This window comes from Bombus affinis, chromosome 12, assembly GCF_024516045.1.
Source record: "Bombus affinis isolate iyBomAffi1 chromosome 12, iyBomAffi1.2, whole genome shotgun sequence".
NCBI lineage: Eukaryota > Metazoa > Arthropoda > Insecta > Hymenoptera > Apidae > Bombus > Bombus affinis.
In genome coordinates, this window is record NC_066355.1 from 6272777 (window position 1) to 6299722 (window position 26946).

The 26946-nt window shown below is 39.6% G+C and overlaps 2 protein-coding genes across 8 annotated transcripts in view; one reads left to right on the top strand and one right to left on the bottom strand.

Moving 5' to 3' along the window:
* Positions 1–26946, top strand: part of LOC126922578 (uncharacterized) — a 107327-nt gene that overhangs the window by 63424 nt on the left and 16957 nt on the right. The window contains exons 3-5 of one of the 2 annotated variants that reach the window (XM_050735318.1): positions 130–273; positions 24690–24900; positions 25514–25567. In XM_050735318.1, coding sequence (XP_050591275.1) covers positions 130–273; positions 24690–24900; positions 25514–25567 — 409 coding nt within the window. The remainder of the gene's footprint in view (positions 1–129; positions 274–24689; positions 24901–25513; positions 25568–26946) is intronic. The other variant, XM_050735319.1, reaches the window with a different exon arrangement.
* LOC126922588 (basement membrane-specific heparan sulfate proteoglycan core protein-like) overlaps positions 1–26946 on the bottom strand; it is a 249332-nt gene that overhangs the window by 19377 nt on the left and 203009 nt on the right. The window lies entirely within an intron of this gene.

Here is a 26946-nt window from a genome sequence, read left to right on the forward strand (position 1 = left end):
AATTATCGACAATCGAAGTTTATTGGAAATTTCTATGGAGATCATACAGAATATTTTCTATGATATAGAATATTCTAAAATCCGGATATATCTAACTCGTGAACTCGTATCTCTGTTGCAAATGACAAGGTGCATGGAGGTAGCAAGGAGATATCGAAGGACGACCCTGTTCTTTGCGAATTTCTACGGCATGAAAAAATCGAACTGGCTGCAACGTTTCCCACGAGGATTTCGCCGAGAGATCGAAAGCTCTGGTTCGGAAAACGTGCAACTGTAAGCAGCCCTCTTGCACAATTGAACTAATATTATCAGTGAAATTTTACAAGTTATAATACTAATAAATCCTCTTGCGTGGCAGTACTAAGTTTGGTAATAAAGTAAACGAAGCTCTCCCGGCAAATTTTACAATTTACGAGTCAGTGAAATTGTAACACTATAAAATATCACATCACTGATATTTACGTCACTTTTTCACTTGTCAATTTACTAATAACATTGCTTGGTAAATTATTATGCAAGATGGCTGCTGCTTTCGTGACCGTAATTTAATCGCTCAAAAACGCTTTGTCTCTTTGACTATTTCCTGGCCGTAACATTTTTCACCTTGTTTGTCGCTACCAGTCTATGCAGCTTGTTTGCATTTCCTACCACGCGATTAATGTTATATATGTGGAAAGAACGAAACGCCAACTTGTCGACTGGTTATCGATATTCACATGCGAATGCGAAGTAAAACCATACTTTGCCGGTCTGAGACAGTTGTCAGAAAATACGAGGAGAGCAGAAGGAAAAGAAGGAGGAATATAAGATAAAATCGAGTGTAAGGGAGTCTAATCGACTGTGTTCCGTTATTGCTACTGTCAGATACCACGATCAGCGAATATTCGACGCCGCGAGGTCGCGGATCGCAATATCGAACCGAAGTGAAAACAGGGTCAAATTGATGACACCGTTCCCGTTGACGTGCCTCCGAGAGATTATTTGAACGAGCAACCAGCGATCCCAACCTGAATACAACGTTCGCAACCTCCTGTTCTCACAGTGTCCTCAAACTGTTCGTTTTCTTGTTATCCGCGAGTTTACGATGGCCGATAGCTCACGAAAATGTGCGAACGCTTGTAGAAATTCTTTACGGACACATTGTGTATGTTACGAGAGACGATTATGTTCGTTGTATTAGTAAAACTCGAAACAAGTTCCAAAGAGTGGAAGTTACAAGATCTTATCTCTCTGCTGTGTTTCTGATTTTGTTGCTTCGATCGTAGATGTAGAATTAACGAGGAAGATTAGGAAAATCGTTCTATAATAAACAATAAGATTTTTAGAAAAGAAAGTGAGCTACAAAGCATCGAGCTCGTTTGATAACGATAACGATAATATACAACTGAGGAGCATTTTGAAGGAGGCACCTATAAAAAAGAACTATACGAGTAAGACTATGAAAAATATATGGTTCGACTCGTAAAGGTATCTAAAAACTTATAGAAACAACAGTTGTGTCTCGTCACGATACTAATAACATCTCAAGATGTTTTATATGACGTTTTATGTATATTTTTTCTCCTATTGTATTCTTCGAAGAAATAGTTTTTTTATTTCTGACGAATCTTCTCATGGTCGAAGGATACAAATTGTTATCACCCAAAATAGATTGGTTTATGGAAATTTTTCCTTCTATTATATTCGTCGAAGACATTATTTTTTATTTCTGACGAATCTTCTCATGGTCGAAGGATACAAATTTTTATCAGCCAAAATAGATTGCTTCATGGAAATATTCGATGAGACTTTTTACGATAACGGGTTGCCTTGCAACCAAGATTTATACTGTTTGGTTGCTCTAGTGCTTTTACGTCGAAGTATCGAAGATCGAGTAGGATGAGTGACAATGTTTAGTGTTCACGTGGAATGTCCATAATCTGCAGTGGTGGTACTCTGGAATGGCACTTTACCAGACGTTATTGTGCTCTCGAATTATACTTAAGCCCTGTGGTATCTTCGAGAACCTAATAAAACTGACAAAAGGACGACCGAGGTTCGGGGAATTTATTCCGACTCTTGAATTTCAAATCGTCCGGAGATATTCGAACGAATCTGCACGGTACTTTGTATCGGTTTCACGTGTCGATCAATCGACATACAGGGTGAGTCAGAACGCGCGAGAAATACGACAGAAATCGATTCAACACACTAAAGTAGGAAGAAACGTTCACATACGACCTTTTTGATATGTCATTTTTTTCGACAAATAGTTCGTTTCGTGTCGTAATAGTTGCTTGCTCCTACCTTCGGAAAAATTCCTCGAAATGAGCAGGTCCAGCTTCAACAGGAGCGCAAATGCATCGCATCGTATGGATCGTCGAACTTGTACGAATTTATCTTTAACTTTGATTGTCACGACGTCGAGGAGTATTAACACAGTCAACTGACGTAATAGAAACAAGAGATTTTAAACGTCCCCATAACTAATAATCGCTTGGATTCAGGTCCATCCATGGATGGAGCTGGTCAGGAAATAAGGCCAACGCGACCTGTCTATTTGCCAGGAAATCGTTGATCTAAGTAATGTCTGGCATCGTAAAAGAAGCTGTAACTCCAAAACAACGTCATATCGACGTATGTTTATACGAACTCCTTATTTTAGAGTGCTGAATCAGCCACTGCCGTACCTTCCACAAAAATTTGGCTCACCGTGTATAAAGCACGTAGAAAGCCACAAGACATCCGAAAGAATACACACATACGAACACGAGACGCATAGAAAATGTCATGCCCCAGAACGCTTAATCTCAGATTCTTCATTTAATTGCATCGAGGTTAATGCCAGACTACCATGATTCTTGCAGCATGAGATAAAGAGAACGGTCGTCGAAACGGTCGATTTACGATGGTAGTTCGCTTTATCAGATTTCCAAATACCATTTTCATCAGACGCTGCTCTGTATGACGGAGGATCACGTCATGCATCCGGCCTCGGAGAGGAGACAATAGAGCAGCGAAGGGAATCGCGGAGGAACACAGTGAAAAAGGAGAAGTCGCTGCATGGGCGTAGATTCACCTATCGTCGAGCGCCATACAAGCAATACCCCAGGAGCTTTATGAACGATTGGACTCGTATTTCCGACGGAAAGTACATCACCGTGGACGTTTCCACGGCGAAAACAACGAGAAGCGAAGCGCTCGCACGTTGCCTGGTTCCAAGGAAATATGAAAGCTACGCCCGATCGGGCAGCTATATTTCATAACTCACGAGAAGGACGACGTTGGTGAAAAGAATCGTCACGAGTATCGTTTCTAAGTGGCCCGTGAAATTTCGCTCCCTCTTCGCAAACTCCCCGTGTCCCCTTTCATTCGCCGCGCGACGATCGGTATTCTCGGCTCTTTCACGGGTATTTTTTGAAGGTGGTCGCTCGCGTGAGTGTCTGGCAAGCGACCAAGAAACTTTCTAGGCTGCCACGATCCAAACCACGGTACAGTAATGACCTCAAGGGCGGTACCTTTTGTACTATCTTTTTGTTTTTCCTCTTTTTCTTTTCATTTCATCTTCATCTCTTTTTAGCTTACTCTCTGCTCTTCCTTTTGCGTTTCGGCTCAACGATGGATTTTAACAGCCATTTCATCGGCAATTTACGACCAGATTCAGGCTAATTAGCCGGAGAATTGTTTGCGGTTCCAAAGAATTCCTCACCGGACTTTTTGTTGCGTGTCTATCATTCGCGTAATTAAGCTTGCTCGCGAAACCCGCGAAACATAATAAAGTCGAGTCTCCTTTCTTCTGTCGTTGCATACGTGTTATTAAAAAATTTCACGGGAAATTTCATACTCTACCGATAAACTAATTTATTCGATCGATGTACACGCACGCACCAAGTGCACTATCCTTCATAGATATCCAGACAATTCACGTCTGATTTATAGTCATAAAGATTACAGTGCTAAACTATCTACTGAACCATATAACAATAATATACCTTAATATTTACTACGTATATCGCTACATATATTTGTTATTTAAATATCGTCGATTGTATTAATGTCAAAAAATTCGTTCTTGAGGAAAAATTAAAAAAGACATAAAAATACAATGTTTGCATTCTCGGCTCAATTGCTGAGAAAATCGAGTTTGGAAATTTATCAAGTATACTCGAAAATGTTTAATTCCACACTGGACGCGACTAAATATTCGACAGCAGGTCATTCTAAGTGTGAAGATAAGTTGAAAATATAGAATAAAATCCGAATTTTATTCTCGGAATAATAAAAGTTTTAAAGCTTCGTTTAAAGGAAAGAATAGAACGTGAACACGTTTACTTAGGACTCAACTTAGTACTTTTTTCTCAGAAACAAAGCGTTCTGTGAAAAATTTTATTCCGCATTGTCCACTTATTTTCACACGTAATACGAAAATTAGCCATGCTCACGTATATCTGATCCATTTTCAAATTCGATTTTCTGGAAAACTAAGTCGAAGATAAAAAAGTTTGATTCCATATCTTTGTCTTACTTTTGAATCACACCATTTCCGTTTTTATGTTATTTGCACGGACCCTGTATTTTTGTACGAATGATATCTGTTTGATAACATCTGGATGTGATGGAATCTGACTGAAATGACGAACGAAACTGTTTCCTGATCACGTGTACCGGATAAAACGGAACGCTTTGATGCTTCCCTATCGGAGATCGTTCTCGCTTTTCCAGAGAGATGAAAGCCGACGCAAAAACAAAAGAAAGCTTCACTCGGTTTACAGGGTATTACGCGCAATCCATACTGATGTAATCCCGGCGCGTACTATCCCCTGGCCCTCTGAAGGTCGCAAGAAATTCCCGATCAGAATCGGCCAAAGGGACATAGCGGGATTCCAACCGCCGCTGTTCCATATATGTATGCACGTTGGTAATTCCACCCTTCGAGCTTTCTCGCCCGTTCCAGAAACTGGCCATTCGGTTGTTCGACTGGAGAACGTTCCACGAATTAATTTGTTCCTTGGGGTGACATCCTTCAGCACCAAGAATACTGAACGACACATGGTATTACAGCACGACAGATAATACAATGTTTCTATAAGATTCGTGGTCTTACGCCAAGAGGCTTACCATAGGCCGTGTCCTTAACCGTCGTTCGTGATACTACAGTGTCGCAGACGGATCGTCTTATAGGACCGGCGAAATATATACAATGTAGCGACAAGTTGTGACATAGTTGTCATCAAGTAGCGAGTTCTAGAAACATAGATACGCCTTCGATCCGTTATTTCATCTACACAAAGAAAGTAGCATACACGATCATAGGCGCGAACGGTGGCGTGACCCGAGCGTAATGGAGGTCGTCTCCCAGAAAAGACAAAAAAAAAAGATCGGAGGGCTATCAGTATCATTTGGCGATTCAAACGGAATGCATCGAGAGCTTCAGACGAATAAAATCCAGGTCGCTTAGTCTAACGAATATATCGAGAAATATAAAGTCGGATCGAATTACTACCAAACTAATTGTATTTATCATTAAATAATTTGTGACGTGTTCATTATAATTTGAAATATTGTTAAATATACAAGTTTTATATTAACCCTGTTAATTCAGTGTTAAACTCATTTGAACCACCTCTGTTATCTTAATCGAAACAGGGGAACGACTAATTCGTGGCGTCGAATAGTAGAATCGTAGCGAGAATTTACGCCTCTCGCTGACGCGTTTTCCTCGCGATCGCGTCTCTCCGCGAACGATCGTAACACTTGGATTAAAATCAACAGAACATACTTAATTCTTTTTATCTACGGTAGCTTTAAAAATATTTTTGGATTTAAAATCCAAAAATATTCGTTCTTTTGTATGGTAAAAATACATGCAATTATCTGTTTTGTATAATTAATTATCGCGTAACAAATGCGGATGAAGATAAGAATGAATTTATGGTATAGGGAATGTCCCTATGATGCCCACTTTATGATATTAGGATATTTATGGAGTATGAGATAAATCTGAAAAGTTATTGAGCAAAGTCTTTAAGAATTATTATCTGATCTTATACTTTGGATTGTAAAGATTCCTTAGGTATATATGTTAATTTTCTATACGATAAAGTACTTCGTACATACAACGCACGCCCAATCAATTTCAACTCGTGATATCATGCATCTACGAATTTCTTCTTATTAGTTATTGATACTATAACGTAAATATTCGATCTCTGTTCTAAATTCTGTGTCACATTTTATCCAACACTCGTGTGTAGTAATACACGCACGAGTTTGCAGTGCATTTCTCTCTTCATATACCCTTCGGATAATGCATGTTCTAAAAAGTTTGGAAATATACACAGTGAGAAGAAGTGCAAGTTCCCGGCGGGCCAAGTACTATTAAGACACGAGATTTTCAACGTCAACAAATATTAAACCCTTTCTCAACAACGTGGTAAAAAATTCTACAAAAATACATATCTGAGAGGAAGAAATTTGAGCCTGCGGTGCGCATTTTTACAGCCCAGCATAACGGCGTGTATCATGGAAAAACCATGCTCTTTTTACCGTCGCGTATTAATTCCTCGCTACGAGCAATATGTAAATTAAAAATCGCGTTATAACGGGGGAGAGAACGAATTTTCGCTGGTTTAAAGCCGCTCTAGGATAACGAGAATTACCAGGTAGTTTACCCAGAGAACTGTCTTCTTTCGCCGTGCAAAGGAAGACGATTTGCATGATTTATAAACTGCCAGCATCCCCCGTGAGTATGCAACGTTGAAAACGGGTAAGCTACCCCGTAGCCAAGGTCAACGAAAATTCGCAATTCCGGCCAACAAAAGGATCTCGCCCTGATTCCGACGATTCTCCTACATACATGCATGTCGTTATGGTAATTCTGATCTTCCATGGTGTCCGAGTGTGAGTCGAATTTTCAGGGAGACATAGCACAATGCGAAGGTCCTCACCTCTTCGCAGATTTTATCTTCGGCGTTGGTTTTTATGAGAATAAAAACATACCCGGATACTTCCGGATAATAATAATAGAAATCGTCATGTGGCTTGAAAGTGCGATCCGCTAGTAATATTTATTGAGAGAAACGAAAAAGGTTATAATTTCGGTATTTGTCTTCTATGAGATCATTTTATGAACTCTATTACGTTTTCACATCATTTTCTAGCAAGTCGTATTTTTTTCTCTATAATTACTCGTAACAAACTGTTTACATTCGAGAAGAAGTATTTTGATGTGAAATAAGTAATTGAAAAAATGACTCTGGAAATAGCTGATAAATCCCAAATTTTTTATAACAAACAAATAATATTAGCCTAGTTGTTGTGTTTCAATCTAATTAATCTTACTCTACATAACTAACGCTATTAATGTTTTTTTATTAATATCCAGAAGTTCAACGAAACGCATATTTCATTCTAAAATCAAACGACAGATACACAATCTTGACGTGAAGTTATGTTACAATATACTGAACTTCAAAATTGCTGCTCTCCAAAACACGGCAGATCCAACTTATCGTATTTCTCATTTAAGAACTTCATATCCAAGCATGATAACGCCAAGTAACGAAAAATACGATCTCGCTCTTAATTGTCCAATTAAGCTTAAATGAAAAAGTAGGAGTAAAAAATCTTCTCGACACCTCGCAGCAGTTGATCGCGGACAAGCAGGTGAACTTAGGACATCGAGTAGACGATTCGGCGAAGAAACGAAGTTATAAACGAAGCCGGTGTGGCTCGAATAAAAATCAAGGGTCGTAGGTGGTTACGAGGTCCCCGCGGTGGAAACCCTGGATGAAAACTCGATCAACGTCGCCATGGGTTTGGCGTGTTACAGTGTTACAGAGGGGCTGAGGGGGATGAAAGTCGTTCGATGGACGAAGGGTGTCCAGCAACGCGATTTCTTCTCCCCTAGACGGTCATACTACATCCAGACGTCGTCGTGGATATCGTAGCTTTCGAACAGATGAGGACCTATTGGGAGAGGAAGGTTAGACACGACCGTGGGTTGATTTCAAATGATCCTGGATTTCCAAGGGTGAATAAAAAAAGGAAGACTGTCCACCGGAAAGTGAAATGAATTTCTCGTGGCCAACTATCGTTTTTTCTTCTTTTCTTTTCCTTTCTTTCCCTTTCTTCATTATGTTTGTGCAGTCTTTCTCTGTTTTCGTTGTTTCCAAGAAGGATGCTTTAGCGGTTGAATTTTATACGACGAGATCGAACGAAGCATAAGAAAGAGAAGAAGGAAGATTCAAGCCCGTTGTGGAAGGGGTGGTAAGCAGAGGAGGAAAAATCCCAAGGGAATGAGAATTTCAATGCGGATCGTGGTCGTGGATGATGATCGATCTTCCTCGGTGGTTGGCTATCAGGAAGGCAGAGCTTCAAAGTGCTTTGACCGCTCCCTTCGTTCCATGGATTTCCCTTCTTTGGACAGACTGGATGCCACCACCGATGCTCTTACCGAACGAATAGGTAAGGAGGAAATTTGTTAAAGGGAAACGAGATTTGATAGTCCTGCTTGAGGACCTTTCATTTCTTCGCTCCCCACATCACGCTACGAATACTTCTTCTATTTGCTCGAACTAGGCAGTTAGCGAACTAGAGGTGGAGAATTTGGGAATTTTTTCCCGGTAACGGCACGAATTTCCACTGAAACGCCGTGCTTATCGACGTCGATCGATTCTCGTTTAGCTTTTACCATCGGAATCGCGGCTTTTGAGGGTGTTGCGGTTCCCCTGCGCCGATGTCAATTTGTGAAAATGGAATTTTCTTCCATTCCAAGTGACGTATATTTATGAATTCATCCACCATTAACCCTAACAATTTTTAGATATTCTCTCTAAGGTATATTCATAACTACGAGTCCAAGTCCAAGAGAATTTTGTCATCTGAAAAAGAATATGCACTCGAACTTTTTGAATACTATCCATAATAGTTTATAATAGAACACATATAATAAAATAACAGTTGTCGATATATTTATTGAAAATTTCTAACGAATTTTGCTTGATTCGCTATTTTATTTCATAAGGTACGTGTAATTAAATTAAGTAACTGCGTTCTAATGAAATAACAAAAGGATTAAAGCAATAGAAAGTATTGGTATCATATTAAATATAAGAAAGTACCTTAATATTCATATCTGACAATATATTAGGTTGTCCGAAAAGTTTCTTTCGTTTTATTAGAAAATAATAGATTAGTTTATTGAATTATGCACGAACATAATAATAGAGATATAACGAAATGGATCATACCTAATTCAATAAAATACTATAAAACAAAAATTGTTGTTCGTTTATTATCACCTTATGAAACGAAAGAAACTTTTCGGGCAGCCTAATACGTACACGTTAATTCTTCACACAGAAAGGATCAATAATTTAATCCGTATTCTAACGTTTCAAAAAATCAATAGCACAATTTCACTATGAATTTGTCCAAGTGTCATCTCGTTCGAGTGATCGCGAACAATAACGCGATGAAAAAAATTTAACGGTAAAAATTGCGTAATTCGAAGCAAGTGTCGCTGCGCCATATGAAAAGGAAGTCGGTGGTTCATCCATCTTTCACGCGGTTGGTATCAGGACGGCATACCGCGGAGGTGCTTCTGGCTTTTGCCTTTGTTGGCTCTTCATCGGATCCTTTCTTCGGGCCGCGTCGGAAGCAGCTGGTTTTGAAATATCCAATGTAGTGGCGAGATCTCTCTTTTCAATACACGGTCCAACAGCAGTGCCGACGAGTTTACCACTTGCAGAGAGTAGAGGCCAAGCCCCAGGTATGCGGACTGGGTATTCGGTACAAAAGTAGTTTTTCCAAGGCCCGTTTGGCCGGCATCGAAGTTTCAAATGAGTTTCCTTTGAAATTTAACTCCCGCTCTCCCGTCAGCGTGAAAGTACATCGACCGACACTTTATCCCCGATCTACACGTGTCTGTAGGAAAAGTCAGGTCGAACGGGTCGAATGCAAAATTGAAACTTCACTCACGATTTGCGCTTGATGAGGAAAACCGGGGGGAAAACCTCGATAGATAGAAGGCAACCGTTTCCTCTCCGCGAACTTGTTCCATATACTCGCTGAGTTTGGGAATTTTACGAGTTCCCATGTGAATTTGCGCACGTACGTATTCCAAAAGTCGCAACAAATCAAACTAGGTTTCCAGGGAAAACAACCAACTATTTGGATGTTTTCTGAAAAAGTTATTTTTGTGAACATTACATAGAAAAAACGTGACGAATCTATTTTTGCTGATTTTTCAACTGCAACGCTATTTGACAGCTGGAACTGAGGATTTTAATGTATTTGGCGTTGACGAGTATTTATGAAATTCATTGACGGCATATTGCACAACATTGAATTATTCTGAGTTGTGGCATATACGAATTGTTTTTATCATAATGGAAAATTTGTTGTTTTAAAAAATGTTCCGGCTACTTGAGAACTCTTCCATGTTCATTTGTATCCTGTTAAATTGCGACGCGAACTTAAAGTGTCATCGGTTATCGAGTAATACTTGAGAGACTTTGAGGAAATTCTTAGCTGCGACTGTTAAGTGCATAACGTCGAACGAAATAAGATCGCGACAGCAAGGAATTAAGGAGACAGAAAACGGGGATGAGAATGGAGGTGGAATAGCCAGAAACGAATACCCTGAGTCAACGGATTCTGCTTGCAGATGATCCTGGTATTCAGCCTGCGGAAAATTATTGGATAATCCTCTTTCACCATAATAATATGGTACAAACGATGAAACCCAGATATATTTCATAACTTCCACCAGTTTTCTTCATCCTTCTCTGACTTATGAACTTCCGTCGTATTAGCCAACCAGAAGTGCAATAATAATTGTAAAATCGAAGTAACTGGACACATTTCTTAATCATCACATTTGTTAAAGCGTAACGCACAATATATCCACTACTGAAAAAGTTACGAACATTTCGAACAACCTAATAATGAAACACAATATCTTCTCCTTTTATTGAAATTTTTTTCGCAAAAATCAATCGCGAGGGATCGATTTAACCGCGAAACATTCTCTCGCAGAACATTATATTCTCTGAATTAATTTAACCCTCGAAAGGAAACTTTAAACCCTTTCGTTCAGCAATCACCCTTTTGCCGGAGGAAAAAGTTTTTAATTGAAAATTCAGAAGTTGCAGATTAAAGTTGTGCTTTCGAACGCATCCAGAGAAACAGAGGATAGGTGAATGGGTGGAGGGTAGATGACTGAACGTGTATAAAAGTTCGCAACACTGCTCCTCGAAAGCGAAACAAATAATAATAGACCAACGTGATCATCTTCCTGAATCGCGACCGATTTTCGATGAAACTCGATACCACGTTCAGCGTCAAAGTAGCTTCAGCACAAGTGCTGAATTACACGTACCGAATAGGATAGTATACTAAGCCGAGTTCGAAGCCCCGCTTAAATTTGAAACGAAAGTGGAACGGAGTTTGTCCTAAGTCAGGTTTAGTGGACTTAGCCGAGGGAAATTCGTCAGTGATAATTAATGCTGGATCTTAGAAGAGATCCTCAACTACGAAGATGCAAGTGAATAGCAAATGACAAACATTTTGCAAACGGGTGTACGTTACCTGGTCGATTTTTCCACCCTATCGATAATTCCTTCTCGAAACTACAATCATTTCTCTCTGATGAATTTTATTTTTCGTTGCTCGTTCCACTACTAAATTAACTACGCGCTGGTTTATGTGAAACGCGACAATTACGCGGGAAATTGGGATGCCTAATGAAAAAGATACGCCTGCGACAGAATCAATATTCCGAGTTTTATTTCATTTTACGTGCAGCAGCGAGCCATCGAAATTAATAATCAACAAGTTACCGGTGATAAAACAGCGGCTGCTGTTTACAACGTTGTTAATGCACCTGTTTGGATGCCGATGATTGATCGTAATTGATACTGACATCCGATATTACGTAATCATTTTTGATTGAATATAGTGTCCGTGGGTTATGAAATGGAAGACATTCATAATTTATATTATTGCTGGATGACGTAATGCTGGACGTAGGTAGCACCGTGAAAAAGGTCGAAGACGTAAACGGAGAGAAATAAAGAAAGAGAGAGAAAGGAGTGGAAAGAAAAAGAAAGGATAACGAATCATAGAGCAAAGAGAAAGAAAGGAAAAGATGAGGCTTGTTATTTCGAAGCTAGAATATTCGGCTCTTTCAACGTCACAGGATGGAATCATCAGCTTTTCGGTATTGTGGAAAACGTCATCGATAGACCGGATGTCCACCTACCGACCGGGACAGAAAAATTGTAGCCCATTTCCAGCGAAAACGTTGAAAGCGTATAAAATAAAAATTCATAGGCGGACGGGCGGATATTCCATCTCTCTGGTCGACACGCAATTTTCATCCTCTAGCGTGTCGATTGTGTTCCCATTGTGAAAAGCGTCTCTCACCGCAGAACCGAACGTAAATATTACCCTCATTACTCAAAAAATACTAGCGAAACCCGGCTCGTATCAACGTTTGACCACTTCGTTTCGCTGATTAATGACAACGGAGATTCTTCCGCAATTGTATCGACCAGTTGCTGGTTCGAATTTTGTTTCGTTGTTAACGAAAAACCTGGATAACTGGCGCTCTTAACGTCGATCCTCTGTTTGCCCCAAATTTTTACGTAAAACAGGATGGAAAAAAAATAGAGTAGAGAATCCAGAGAGATGACTCTTCGAATTTACGACAACTGCGTTGCATCCAGCTGTTGGCCAGAGTTGGTCGAAACTCGACATCCACGCATTCGTGGATTTGCTCAGCGGAGCAATCAGGCGACAACCGTCATTCTTTTCCCCAGATCGTACAATTTGCAACGCGGGAAAATAAGCCCGGACACGTTACACCCCGCTCGAATGACGTTCTGCCGCGTGAACTCTTTTCATCGTTTCTTTCCCTATTTTTCATTTCACTAAATACACGTGGTTTTATATTTCTCTTTACCTCGAACGACTTTGAATCAATAATCGATACCTGTTTGATACACGACAGGAAAAAACAAAGAAATTATTCCTTTTGTGGAAAATGAAAATGAGAATTAGATTACTCGAGACAATTAGAGGATTGCTTTTCTTGCATCACTTTAACTGCTATAACCATTTCTTGTGATCATGAACTTTTTAATGATATAAATGTAGGATCTTTTTGCTTCTATTCACTTGATCGAAGCGAACCAGTATAACAGAAGAGTTTATGTGAGGAACGTGATAAGTTACATTTTTTATTCTGTATGTAATTTAATGGTTAAAATTAAAATTAAATTTGCGAAGAGCTGACTCGATACTTGATCGTCATTGAAAAAGAAAATATCATCTTCCGATAACTTAACTATTGAGTGAGGGGACAATTCTAAAAATGTCAAAGTGGGTCGTCATTATAAATGATCGAGAAAATAAGCACGCGTAGAAATCGCTGCATAAGTTTCCTAGTTGCTTTCCAATCGATCGCGGACTGTTACGCGAGAATTCCTATTTGTCAGGGGTCATTATCCGGCGAAGAAAAAAGGGGAAATTATCGGTTAGCCGAAATAATGAGTCCCAGGAAGAAAATGTGGCTCTTTTTCCAGGTATTTTCGCGGTCTCGATAGAAACGAGGGGAAATGAATAAGTAGCAGCCGACTAACATCATCTGTTTCTACTAAAATCGGTTTCAACTTACAATTACCTCCGCGTGACAAGAGAATAGAAGTTTAAAATGTACTTGTGTGTAATCTCGGATTAAATCTATTATAATTGAATAGCAGACTATGAAGATTTTAAAACGCGATTAATTTTAATAATTAAACGTTCTGAATGTTGATAAGTAATTTAGAAATTCGAGCAAGATATTAAACCACTTAAATTTTCACGAAGCTGTAAAGGTATATGAAATATACGCAAGTGTATGTAGGGAATATACTACGTAAAAGTGAGTTAAGAGTATCCTCGTTGGTTATTTAAAACATCCTTATCAAGGGGATGATAATTTTGGGAAATATTGCACGAAACAACAGAAGGAGAAATCAGTGGCTACGATGGCTGACTAGGACGTTCCACTACTACTGCGGCTGGTCGTCGGTTTCGTCGTGGACCATAGTTACTGTGTCAGCATATTCGCGCGGAATACAACTGACGAAATAGTAATAACGTAGAACAGCAAGAGACGGTTGTAAAAGCTGCGAGATTCGGCTTTTGACAATCGTATTATTCGCATAAATGCACCGCATAACAATCTCGCGTGTTCCCATAGCAATGTCAAACAACAAAATATCATTGTTATGAAAGAGCCATGCGTTACAAAAGCCGTGCGAAAGGGTGACTATTCCAAATTCTCGTATGCAATTGAATTCGAAACATTTTTCCACCTCCCTTCATTCTGATGCAATTTCATTTGTTCAAAGACAGATAGTTTGTAAAACAGTTAAACAGAATAGAATGAAACACGATGATAAAAATTGCAGGGATTTTTCAACGAAAAAAAGAAGAGAGAATATTTTGTTTGCTATCCTCGTGGCGATTGTCAAGGGGTGGCGTAATGTTGACAAGACAGAAGGGAGCAGAAACTCGAAAAGTGACAAGGAAACGTTGAAAAAAGGAAATGGGAGGCGAAGTGGCTTGAAAGTGGGCTCATCAGTATGCAAAATGCAAGAGTCGCGAGGGTGCACGCATAGCCCCTTGTGCCCTCCATTTACCCGACAGGCAGCCATACTAGTTCGCTGTTCAACCACCTAAACTCCTCGGAAACCATGGTTGCTACACAGCTAACCTGTTCTCCTGCCGAGCTCACACAGTTTCCTTTCATTTCACGCCTTTTCCGTGCATTGATTGCGCGGTGAATACGTAATTGCATTTAGAATTGAATTTTCACGCTATTTTTTCTCCTCCAATATAACAAATTACTGTAGCTCGTGAAAATATTTACGCGCCTGTAGAAACCTTTTGTAAATATATAATCGTATAATGTTTGTAACAAATATCTCGTAACTTTTATATACATTTTCAGAGTGGTCTGAAATTTTAACAACGTAATCATAACAATCGTGTTTCATTAGAGAATCAATGAAATTTTAAAATATTTTAAATTGTACAGAAAAATTTCCTATAGTATGTATCACATAGATGCATCAAATTTATTCATGAGCGACTATATAGAAGATATCATATATAGTATAAGAAAGCATAATGGGTGATGTTCGACTTCTGCGTAAAACAAATACAAAGAAAATATAGATTTCCAAGAACATTTCGCATAACACTTTCCTTCATGGTTCGTCGAAACATATGTCTGACAATTACAATCCACTTCTACTGCACGCACTTCGTTTTACTGCTACTTTCATGTTCCGAGCTTCGGGCAAATTACGGTTACGACACTTCTTTTTTCTATTTCCTTCCCTTCTTTTCTTCATTTGTAGCGTCTTTCCCTTTTCCTTCTATCATCGCGTATCGACGCGATCCCTCTGACGCGTTGGCAAAGCGTCTTTGATGTCCTAATGAAGTTAGTTCTCTAACTACGTCGACAGTTAGGTTGCCTTCTCTTTTTCCTCCCTTTCGTTGCGTTTACCGAATCTGCACTCTCTTTACGAGCAAGGTGAGAAAGATGCGTTCTTTTCTTCATCGCGTTCACAGAGGTTTCTTTCGCAACTGAATCGCACTGACGAGCGCGTGGCCCTTTTATTTATCAAGTACTGCACGATACACCTTTTATATTCTAGCCGCGAGGCAAAAGGTGGAAAAAAATGAATAAAGGAAAGGCGGGAAGACGAAGAAATAGATCTGCGTTGGTATAATTATGTAGCCTCGTTTGTTGCAGACGCATTAGCCTCTGTTTAGACTCGTGAATTATGAAATCGCGAGCGTGCCGGCCGCTTGAAAAATTAATACACGCCTTAAGGAGGAGTACTGCGGCGAGATTGCGCCGCGCGGATGATAAATTCATGGCCTAGATGCGAGCGTTACTCCGCGGCTAGGATAATTCTCACGAAATGGCGCGCTTTCTGGAGAAGGAAACGGAATGTCAGCGATGACGATGACGATAATTCGAGCCGCTTTCAAACTTCAGCCGTGACTCGGATGAAAACGTAATTTATCGTGAATTCTTCTTTTTTCCTCGTAACGTCTTCTCCGCACGCTCTGAATAACTCCGAGCTTTCCAAACACGGAATTCGCCGTTTATTTTTCTGGAATTTCAAACGTGAACTTCACGAGACGATAATCCGCTGGTAACTTACACAGCGAAATCCAATTGATTGCACACAACGAAAGACGAGAATGTATCCTAGGTTTGTCAGAATATTGACGTAGCTAGGAAAAGTAAATTTTCCTGCATATAGGTTTGGAATTGTAAATGCTTCAAGTAAAAAGGTATCGATTATATACTGATACATTTAAAGATTAAAGAACGTTTTAATTTTACGATTAAGCTAGTAATTTTTGGATTTTGAGAGCTTTTAGTAAAATAATGACCATACGTATCCATTACTATTACTGGGAACAGTACAACATTTCTATTTTGAACTTATTACTATTTATAGCTTATCATATATTTTACATCGCGTTTACTAAATAATGTGACTGGATTCGATGATTAGAACAATCCTATCATTAAATGTTATGACTGGTTGCGTGTATGCAAATGGTCTGCCAGTTCTATGATCCTCGTGTATTTTAATTATCTTCGATCACGTGGACGCGTGTTTGTATTTCTACCTTTGATTTCATGATCAATTTGAAGCAACTGGTCGATAATCTTCTCGAGATCAGAAAATGGAGAAATCTTTTTCGAAGATAGAAACTCACCTGTCAGTTTGATCTCTCTTGAAACCTATTTATTGTAGATACAATATTTTGTTTTATTGTATTTAAATATATTGTTCTATTGTAATTAAGAAAATCTTCATCCACGAGTTGAAATCATCTTGATTCCTCAGAAATTCGTCGAATGATTTTTATTGTATTTTTCAATGTACATAGATACGTGGTTTTGATTTTATTTAATTAGAAGAAAAATCTTTGTCGAGGACTAAAAACATCATTATTTCCTCAGAAAGTTGTTGAATGATTTTTACAGGATTTTTAAACTTAGACAAGTAAGTTGGACTTGCTTCAATCAGAGAAATTAATGTATAGCGTTTCTTGATAATCTTTGAAATCTCCTCGAGCGGTTTCGAGTTGAGCAGGATATCAGAAGCGCATGGTTAATCGAAGGGCATTATCGTCTAGGCCAAAGCAACGTGTAACGCAAGAAAGGTAATCGATAAAAGCTCAGTGACCCGGGAACCTTGTTGGTCACCGATTAGTTTAGGTTAGTCGGAGTCAGGTATATGCCGCGCCCACCTTTCTCATCAATGGTGTCGATGTGTTCGTTAAAAAATTGAAGCTAACCAGATAACAACAATCTTCTTCGTTCCACCCAGTCGACGTTTTAATCAACTTCTCATACCACTCGATTCGCGTTAATCAAATCTTTCCTTTTTCCTTTTTAATCGATCGTTAATTTCCCAAGTGAAAAATTGCAACGATATATTCATAAAGACAAAATTTTCACGAGAAATTAATAAACGAAGGAGTTTGATTTATGCAAATCACGTAAAAGTACGTAAAGCGAACGAATTCTCTTTTCTCCGTGAACGGTCGAGTTATAATCGATACGACGAGTTAATTATTCGACCTTCGACGATTTCAAAAGCGTCGTGGTTGTCGAAAGCTGGAAAAAATCACGGACGAGCAGCGCTAGCCGGTTCGCGTAATCCGCTTTGACGGATAGACGGGCTGTGTATGTCGTTTTTCGCGTCGGCGATGCAATTTTTTTCACGGACGATATTCGACTTTTCTCGATAAACGAAATCGGATTAAAAAACGGACGGCAAGCATTTTCGTATCGGTCGACGCAAAAAATTATGCACTTCTTTCTCTGTGCTGCCGCTATGTTTAAACACAGTGGCAGGCATTATTTTATTCGACTTATGATAAATTTCATTGATTTCATTTTATAGAAGATTATTTTTAAAAACAGAATTCACATCGATACACACGCGAAACAGAATGCCTCTTTCACTTTGTTAAAATTGAAAATTGTTATTCGTCCAGTGATCGAATGGCTTCCAGATAAACGATGTCGATAGTTGAATTATTTTTAAATGAAAATTTATGACGTAAATTATTTTCATATGGAAATTTTTAATCAAGTAGGACCACCTGAATCGATACATATTTCTTTGCAATTATATCACGATATTTCGTAATAAATGTTGCTTCCAGATAAACGCTACCGATAAATATAAATTATTCTTTGTCCATTCGAATCAGTATATGTCTTTTTAATTGTATTTCAATTTTCCACAAACGAGATGTTCTCCTCCATTGTATATAATTCTTTGGTAAAACAATTAAGAAACTAAAACTTACACTTGGTAACTATTTTTATAGGAAGAAAGACGCGTTTCGCGAAATTATCTGGCTGGGTTTTATTCATCGAAAAGTTTCAGCGAAGCGTAAAACCAAAGCAGAATCGACTCGGTTCGATTCAAAAGTGTGGATAATGGCTGGCATGGCCCAAAAGGAAGTCGACGAGCACAATTCTTATCGTTTCTTAAGACCGACAAAAAGAGAGTAAATAATTTAACCAAAGAACAGCGATTCGATTGTACGATTCGATGGTTCATCGTGAAGCGGCAAAGCTCATCGAACGTTTTTGCTACTTCGGCTCTTTTCCTCAACTTTCAGTTTCGACTTTGGCAATTGGAGCCGAAAGGAAGTTACACTTTATTCATCGAGTCACTTCCTTGTCTGTTTCTAACAGGAAGATCGAGGTGTTCCGGTGTCGGGACGCGTGCGAAAGCATGAACGCCAATGAATTGCATTTAACGACACCTCGTTACTTTTTCAATCTCGCCTCGTAAACGAATACAGAACCTTAACACAGAGGTAAATTAAAGGAAGAAAGTAAATCGAAATAGTTCGCGCACGAACAACGTTTGTTCTAGAATTGCCGGCATCGAGTCTTCACGCAGATTAAACCCGGAGATTATTACTTCAGAGTCAACAATCTCTGAAGTCACAGGGACTCGGTTAACTACATTCACACTGTACTAACTATAAACCTAACTTTCTTGAAAACGTAGTCTTCCAACAAATTCTATTCACAGTACGATCACTTCCTCGGATTTTCTACCACCTGTTACAATACAGGCATACAAGCCATACAAGCAAAATCTATCGAGCTTTCCGGATCCGCGATTTCATTCATCTCCAGCGGACACGAATTTTCGAAAACCACTTTCAAAGTCCGAAGTTTGATCAATTCAAGCTCCTGTGAACTATTTTACTATGCTTCTTCAACTTTGTATTAATCTCAGAATCTTCTGAATCTTCCGAATAAAGAAAATGTGACGAGAGCTATAAATCACAGAGTAATGAATTTCAATCGAACTCTGGTCGCTGAGTTTGTTAATCAAGAGAAGGAAACTGGAAACCTGATCGTTGCAAAACATAGATGCACAGTTTCTTCTCTCTTAGCTTCACCCCGACAGTTACACTTCTATAAATTCATTGACATTAAATTCAAAAATATAATCGATAGGGTATCTAAGTAATCATCTGTAGCATATCACTATCGACTGATCAGAATTGAACTAAACTTTAACAAGATCTCGGACATTTAAACAGATTCTTATCAGATTTCAGATTCGATGAACCCTCAGGTTCTCGCAAGATACAATCTCAGATCCAAGGACTCATTTTGACACAGTTGTCGGAGCACAAGATCGCGTTATAATAAATAAAACATAATAAATAAAAACACTAAAAACTTAAACATCGCTTATTCGATGAAACTTTCCCGACGTAGCTTCCAGCAAATGAAACTCAATTTCGTAATCATACCGCGGCGGAATTCTTATCCCGGAGGAAGGTTCATTTTGACGCAAAGAGAACGGACGTTACACAGTTGAAGCGACGCTTGAAATTGTTGCAAGCAGTGCTGAAAATTTCCAGGTCGATCTCGCGGCGACGCGGAAACGTGGTCTAATTTAAGAAACATTCAAGCAGAGGGAATCGTGTCGGTGGCACGGTCGATCTGCCGAGCCAAACGTAGGGTCGCTCGGTGCTGCCTGAATGGTGGCCATAAGGTAGCTCTTTCCTCGAGGAGAAGCGCCAGGAACGAGCAGAGAGGCTCGTAAGGTTGCGATGAAACGGCTTGGTAGGAGTTGCATTTTTATCCGGCCCTGGTCTGTGTCGACGTAGCAGATGAAAGCGGTTATGCCGGCTCCGTATATTGCCTCGTCCTTTTGTCTCCCCGCCAGCCGCGCGAGCAAACACCAACCCCCTTCGCCAGCCACGGTTTTTCCATCTTTTGCTCTCTTCGTGCCGCGACCTCAAAGCCAGTTCTATTTCTGGTGCCATCCGACTCGTATACTCGAGTAAACTGGCATACGACCAAATGCCGTGATACACCGAGCCCCTGCCACGCCGTACATTCTTCTCACCCCCTAACGTTATGACCCACCGCTCACATTCCGCCTTCCCACCCCACATCGTGGACCATTACGCTTTGCCGTGTGCTGCTTACGTTATTATTGTATAAATCAGCCGCACGCGGCGCTGAATTTTCTTCTCGTTATGTACAAAGCCGATTTCCAGCAGACCTGCGCGGCCTGCATCGATTTACCTTCGACGTCTGCCTGAACACTTTTGGGCATGGATTTCTGAAATCGTTGTTTTCTTTGGTTTGTCGTTATGGAGAGAAGATTGAAATTAAATAGCACACGCGAAGATATTACAGGCTTGCGAAGATATACATGAAACATTTTGAAGTTACGTTAGCTTTGTTACTATTAGGTCGACCGAAAAGTTTCTTTCGTTTTAGAAGGAAAAGATGGATGCACAACATTTTCCGTTTTATATTATTTCATCGAATTACGTATGATCCATTTTGTTCTATCAAACTAAAGATCACAACGTTCGACAGATTAGGTTTCATGTTTGTATAAAGATGTGTTGTTGTAAAAGACTTGTCTGTAAAAAAAAAGACACTTTCTGGACGAACTAATACTACTTACTCGACTATCATCATCGTATCGATGGATACTGCAAACAATTTGGAAAATGTATATAGGAATTACATGATATTAATTGGAAATATAATCATTCGTGCTTTACTGCAATTTCACAGCCATGAACCATTGAAAACAGATCTTACAGCGTCGAAAACGTGTGTCCATCGGACTTTTCGTCCTTCGAGACTTCAAGCATCCTAGAGGCATATACTCCGTTCCTAACAACATTGTAGTATCTGACTTGGAAATAAAATTCGATGAATGTACGTGTTACCGATTCACCAGATTGCATGTGTATCTTATCACCACGTTATTGTTTGAAAAAAGATTCCCATAGTAGGATACCGTGGAAGAAGGTGCATAGAAAGCATATCGGAAGCGTTACGGTTTTTCCAGCGTCGATTTAATTACCGATTAATCCTAGCTTCTTTTGTTCTTCTCGCTGAATAATATCTACGCTCGTCCGGCGAGCATGGTTGCTGCTCGTATCGCCACGGTTGTTTTAATAACGCCGATAAATCTACGGCTGGCTGAATGTATCCGAGGCAGGGACTAGTACCTCTTTTTGTCATCGGTGGATTATTGCGTCCCACCGTCTCGCGACGAAACGTCGCGGACCGGGTTCGATTCCGTTGCCTGGATATTACGACATTATTAAAAATCGCCAGGCCGCGCGCAGAACGATCGCAATTTAGATTCTTCGTCTTCCGTGCCATTTCGACCGTTCTTTACTCCTCGTTCCCTTCTCACATTCTTCTCTTTCCCTTGTCGCAAAACAAATCATTCAGATCGATCGTTTATCCTCTCACATTCTCGCGAAACGACCAATGGGAAAATGGCAACTGGATGCAGATCGGAAATGACTGCAGCCCGATAACCGGATATCTAATATCCCACCGTTTGCCCCGTCCAACGTTGAGAAATACGAGCGATCGGATAAGCAGTGTTCACTGACCATACTCGGTCGTTACCACGAGCCACTGTCGTTCCGTCTTCGACGTCGTTTCATTCTCTTCTTTTCGTCCTTTAAGGCACGGGCTACTTGTCTTCAAGATCGTGAAAAATATTAATTGCAACGAATATGTTCGATCGTTGCCACGTTATCGAATCGTTACCGCTTCATCCTTCTTCTCCTGGCCCTATGAAGCTTTATACCTTTTTCTCATCAAGATCGTGAAAGATATTATTTGTAACGAACGTACTTGATCGTTATTACGAACTATCGTCGAGTGATCGGATAAACTTAATATTTTCTGATCATACTCGACCGTTACCACGATGTTTTTAAGCTTAGTTGCTTGAAAATTGTGAAAAACATTAAGTATAATGAGCATACTTCTTAGTCGTAATTACAATATTAAGTCTATTCAACGAAGCATTATCGAGTGTTTGGGCAATATTCACTGATCATATTCAACTTTCAAAGACTTTGAGCTGAAGATCGTGTCTATAAGGTCGTGAGAAATATTAATTGTAAGCAGCGTATTCGACAGCTGCCACGAACGTTGACATTTCACCCTCTCCCTTTGGCCCTTTAAACTTCGTGCCGTCAAAATCGCGCGAAATATTAATCGCACCGAGAGGAAAGGCTGGCGCAGCTTTCTGAAGCATCCTCGGTACTAGAGGTGTGCTACTCGTAGTCAAGGGTCGCAGAAACTTTTGCTCATAACAAGACGAACGAAAATACGAAAGGGAATGGATAATCAGAAGGAATTATATAGAGGCTACTTTGCACCCTTCCATCGTGATCTTCGCGTCTTTTCGGTACATCAACTCGCCCGAGTACCGTGCATCATTGAGGCGTTGTTATTTGTCGAATTAAGTCGTTTTTCAGCGAACTACGAATATTCAACAACATCTACCCAAAGAGCTTCACATGAAGCTGAAAACGCCATCGCGTTCGAAGCGTCGAATTGGAAGAAACGTGGACGGTGATCTTGACGAAGATATATTTGCCAAGGGCAAGTACCTTTGGACCGCTTTAGATCGAACAAGTCGAATTAAGGATCGAATTCTTCACGTGAACGTAGCCGGTGTTCAGGAAGAAAACTCATAAGAATTGATGAACCGAGTTACGGGGAAACTCGTAAGAAATAGTCCGCGAGTTGAGAAACTCGTGAATTTAACTGAGTAATCAGTAAACTCCCATTTGCTCGGCCCCTCCCCTCGCCCCTAAGCAGAACTGCGGAGTGAAAGTGGAAAAGTAGGATGGGGAGGATTAATTATTTAGCCCGAAGCAATAAGATATGTCAAAGGTGGCTCTAACTATGGAACGTGGAGCTGCTGGACCGGTTCATTGCTGCGTTTTATTAATGGTGCTTGCCAGTGACATAAGAAAATAGCGATTTTATTTTCCACGGCAAGAAAGAGTAATTGCACCGTATATTAACTCGGACTGGCGTTTAAATTACTCGGCGTTATTGTTGCAAACGATAAAAATAGTTGAACCAGTCTCTCCGGTTTACGCTGTTGGATAATAAAATTATACCAGCATAAATAATATGACGCCTCGTCTCGACCCGCCGTTTCGTCTTGATAAATAAAATTTCGCTCGAGAACAAGGAAACACGAGGTGAAGGAAATACGAACTTTCCACTCGGTTCCCTTTCGTTCTCTTTTCTCTTCTCTTCGTTCCTTTCCCTCCAAACGATAGAGATTTTCACGCGTCGCTCCATTAAATTCCACCTATACGTATCTCCCTTCCACCCTTTTCCTCTTGTTTTTCTCTTCGCGGCCGAACTTTCTTTTTAACAGTCTCTATCCTTTATCTCGGCCATAAGGTAACGACGTCGTAACATGTTACTATGTTATGTATTACGTTGCTCGTAACACGGGTGTAAAGTAGCGAGGCGGAAAGGAAATAAGTCGTAACAGAGCGCTGATTTACGGGGCGCAAGTGTGCATTCCTATGGCTCCAGTTTTAAGGGAGGAAACCGCATTTGTAGTCGTACATATCAGACGAATCTATGTCGGCTAGACTAATACTCTTCATTTGCTGCGCGAGCTTTTACTTATTCGCTCCAATAAATATACCTGCATTTGTCGATCGATCTGTTTGTTTCTCGTTTCGACAAATTGCGATTTTTAACACTGGAACTGTCGACGACTAAAGTGCGAAAATCAAAGAGATAAAAATGAGTTGTTTTTGAAACAAACAAGACTTCATCCATGAACATTGCAGAAGATCGTTCAAGCCTCCAGAAAATACATTGTTGCAAATCTATATCTTAAAAAAATAAACCTTTATCCATATATCTTATCAAAAATCTTCGCAATTTATAAAATTATTCGGAAACATAGTAAAATACTCATATGGACGATCGAGGCATCAAATTTACCGTAGAAATCAAAACGTAGGTTTTCTGAAAGATGCAAGCAAGTCTTTATCCAAAGACAGTTCGTAAAATTACTAAGAAAAATTTTAAGCGATTATCGACCAAGCGTGTCGAGATTCTGGAAAAAATTGACGACAGTAAATTTTAGTGGATACTCCTAGGTTAATTTCCAGAGGCTGAAAGTAACTCAAAGTTGATCCTCTTAAACTAGAAAAATATTTTTAAGAAGCATTTGCATGTCCTGATGGCAACTTCGTGTTTAACACGATGGTAATTCCATTACGATGTATTTTCAACGTCCTGCGCGGTCTTGTTTCAGGTGTCCTGGATGAGAAGCAAGGACCTCCACATTCTCACGTCAGGAAACACTCTGTTCAGCTCGGATACGAGATTCGGGCCTCAGCATACACCGGGTAGCGACGCGTGGACGCTCAGGCTGGACAACGCCAGGAAGACAGACACCGGCAAGTACGAATGCCAGGTGAACACCGAGCCCAAAATGATGTATGCTGTTCAGCTGTCCGTGCGAGGTAATTGCAGTTACTCTCCTAGTTCGCCTCTTTATTTAAATCCGCCCACTAAATTGAATTGTCCTTAAGCCGGTCTTCGTTTAATAGGTTTGCCGACTCCTAACCCGGTTGAATATTTTTCACAGTATTCGCCCAGCGATTTTTAATTATATGGTAATACTTGGAAATATTTGAATGTAATATTTCCATGAAAGGGAATGATCGATCTGGTAGTTTTGCAGAATTATTTGTGACACTCGATCATTGAATCAGCACCCACGAATTTCAATATTTTTCAGTCTTCTGGTAAAAAAGATAAAGTCAGAGACGCGAATCAAGATTCTTTTTTTATGGCAACGTTTATTAATTACTGAAAGATATTTTATGCGTGCTTCGTACTATCATACACTTTGAATCCTAGCAATTTGCCAAATGTTTTTAAGTATTTTAATTTTTACGTTCAAAGGGGGTGGTACAGCGAACAGGTGATTTGACGAGACTCTAAATATTTTCAATTTAATCCAATTTTTTAAGTCTTATCGCGAATTATCTCTGTTGTTCTTAATCCTAAATCTTCTAAATTGCGTGACAAATGGTACTTCGATGACTAACTGTTTCCACTGTTCCTTTTCAGATCCTGACAAACCGGAGGGTTACGACGAGCCACACTCTCAGCAGACGCGAATAAGTAAGTGAGCATCGTGAAAACGAAGGTTTATTTCCGTCCAATAGTACACCGCCGCGAACGAGTTCCATTAGTTCCGTTTCCAACAGTATCCTCGCCATTGTGTCGGAGATTTTAATAGACACGGAGATAAATTTAAAGATCCCCGCCGTCTAATTTCACCAGCGACGCGTTTGTCAAACTAAATTTAAGTCTATCGGTTGCATGGAACAACGTCGCGGACAGGAAGCTGGATAACTATGACAACGCGATATTTTCATACACGTGGGGCAAGATTAAACAATATTTTCAATCAAAACCCAACGATAAATCGTCGCCCGCAAGTCTGACATTTTATTGCATACTGCATACTGACACTATGCAGATATGCAAACGTCAACGATGCAATCAAAACTACATTGGAAGCTTTTTCATGTCAGATATTCGTACAAAATTAATCTCTACATTTTTTTAGTTCTTTTATTTCGTTCTTTATCCAAATCTGTGTACCGCGCAGAGTTTCTATATTCTGCATCCATTTTGTGGTAACTCGATAACTGTAATATTATCCTGCAACTGCTACCCCAGGACGAAAGTTTTTTTCATATACGGATTCGCAAATTAAATCTCCAAGACGCCCTGATCGATCCACTTTTCACTGGATTTAAAAATACAATATTCACGCTTCGTGTGATCTTCATTCCGCGAGAACTTTCCAAAGAGGATTTGCCCAACTCTTTACAAGTACAATTATCCTTCGTTGTGTTTGTTTCAACGGGACGCGTTCGACTTTTGATTCACGCGTTACATTTAAATCGCATTCTGCCCGACGCAATTCCCAAGTTGAGAAAATGAATTTTTCCACGTGCAAATTATGCGCGACTCTCAAAAGCAATACGGTGTATCGCGGCATGTTTCTACGTATTTACAAACTTTTGAACGAGCAAATTAGTAGATATTTCAGTCGGTCCTCGTAATATTGAGCGAAACTTTGCCGCTACAATTCGCACATTTCGCTTTCGCGAAACATATTGTACAATGCGCCAAATCCAATTCCTGCATTTCTAATTGTAATACTCAACTATATAAATTTAAATTTTCGTAATTGTTAAACGCATATAGGGTAGATTTTTTTCAGTAAATTTTGTCGGCATGTTCCACGCGTATAACGTGAAATTTGGGTTATATATAGTTCGAAGCTTCGTTAAAAAGTTATAATAAAAATAGGAAATACGAAGAAAATAATATCAAGTTGATCAATTTCACGCTATTATTAGACTTTTATAATAATACGTGGATTACTTCGAAGAAATATTTGTGTCGAACTGACACGAAAAATTGATGCATTTATTGAAATGAAAAAAAAGGGAATTTTATAGAATAATAAATTCAACATTTTACTG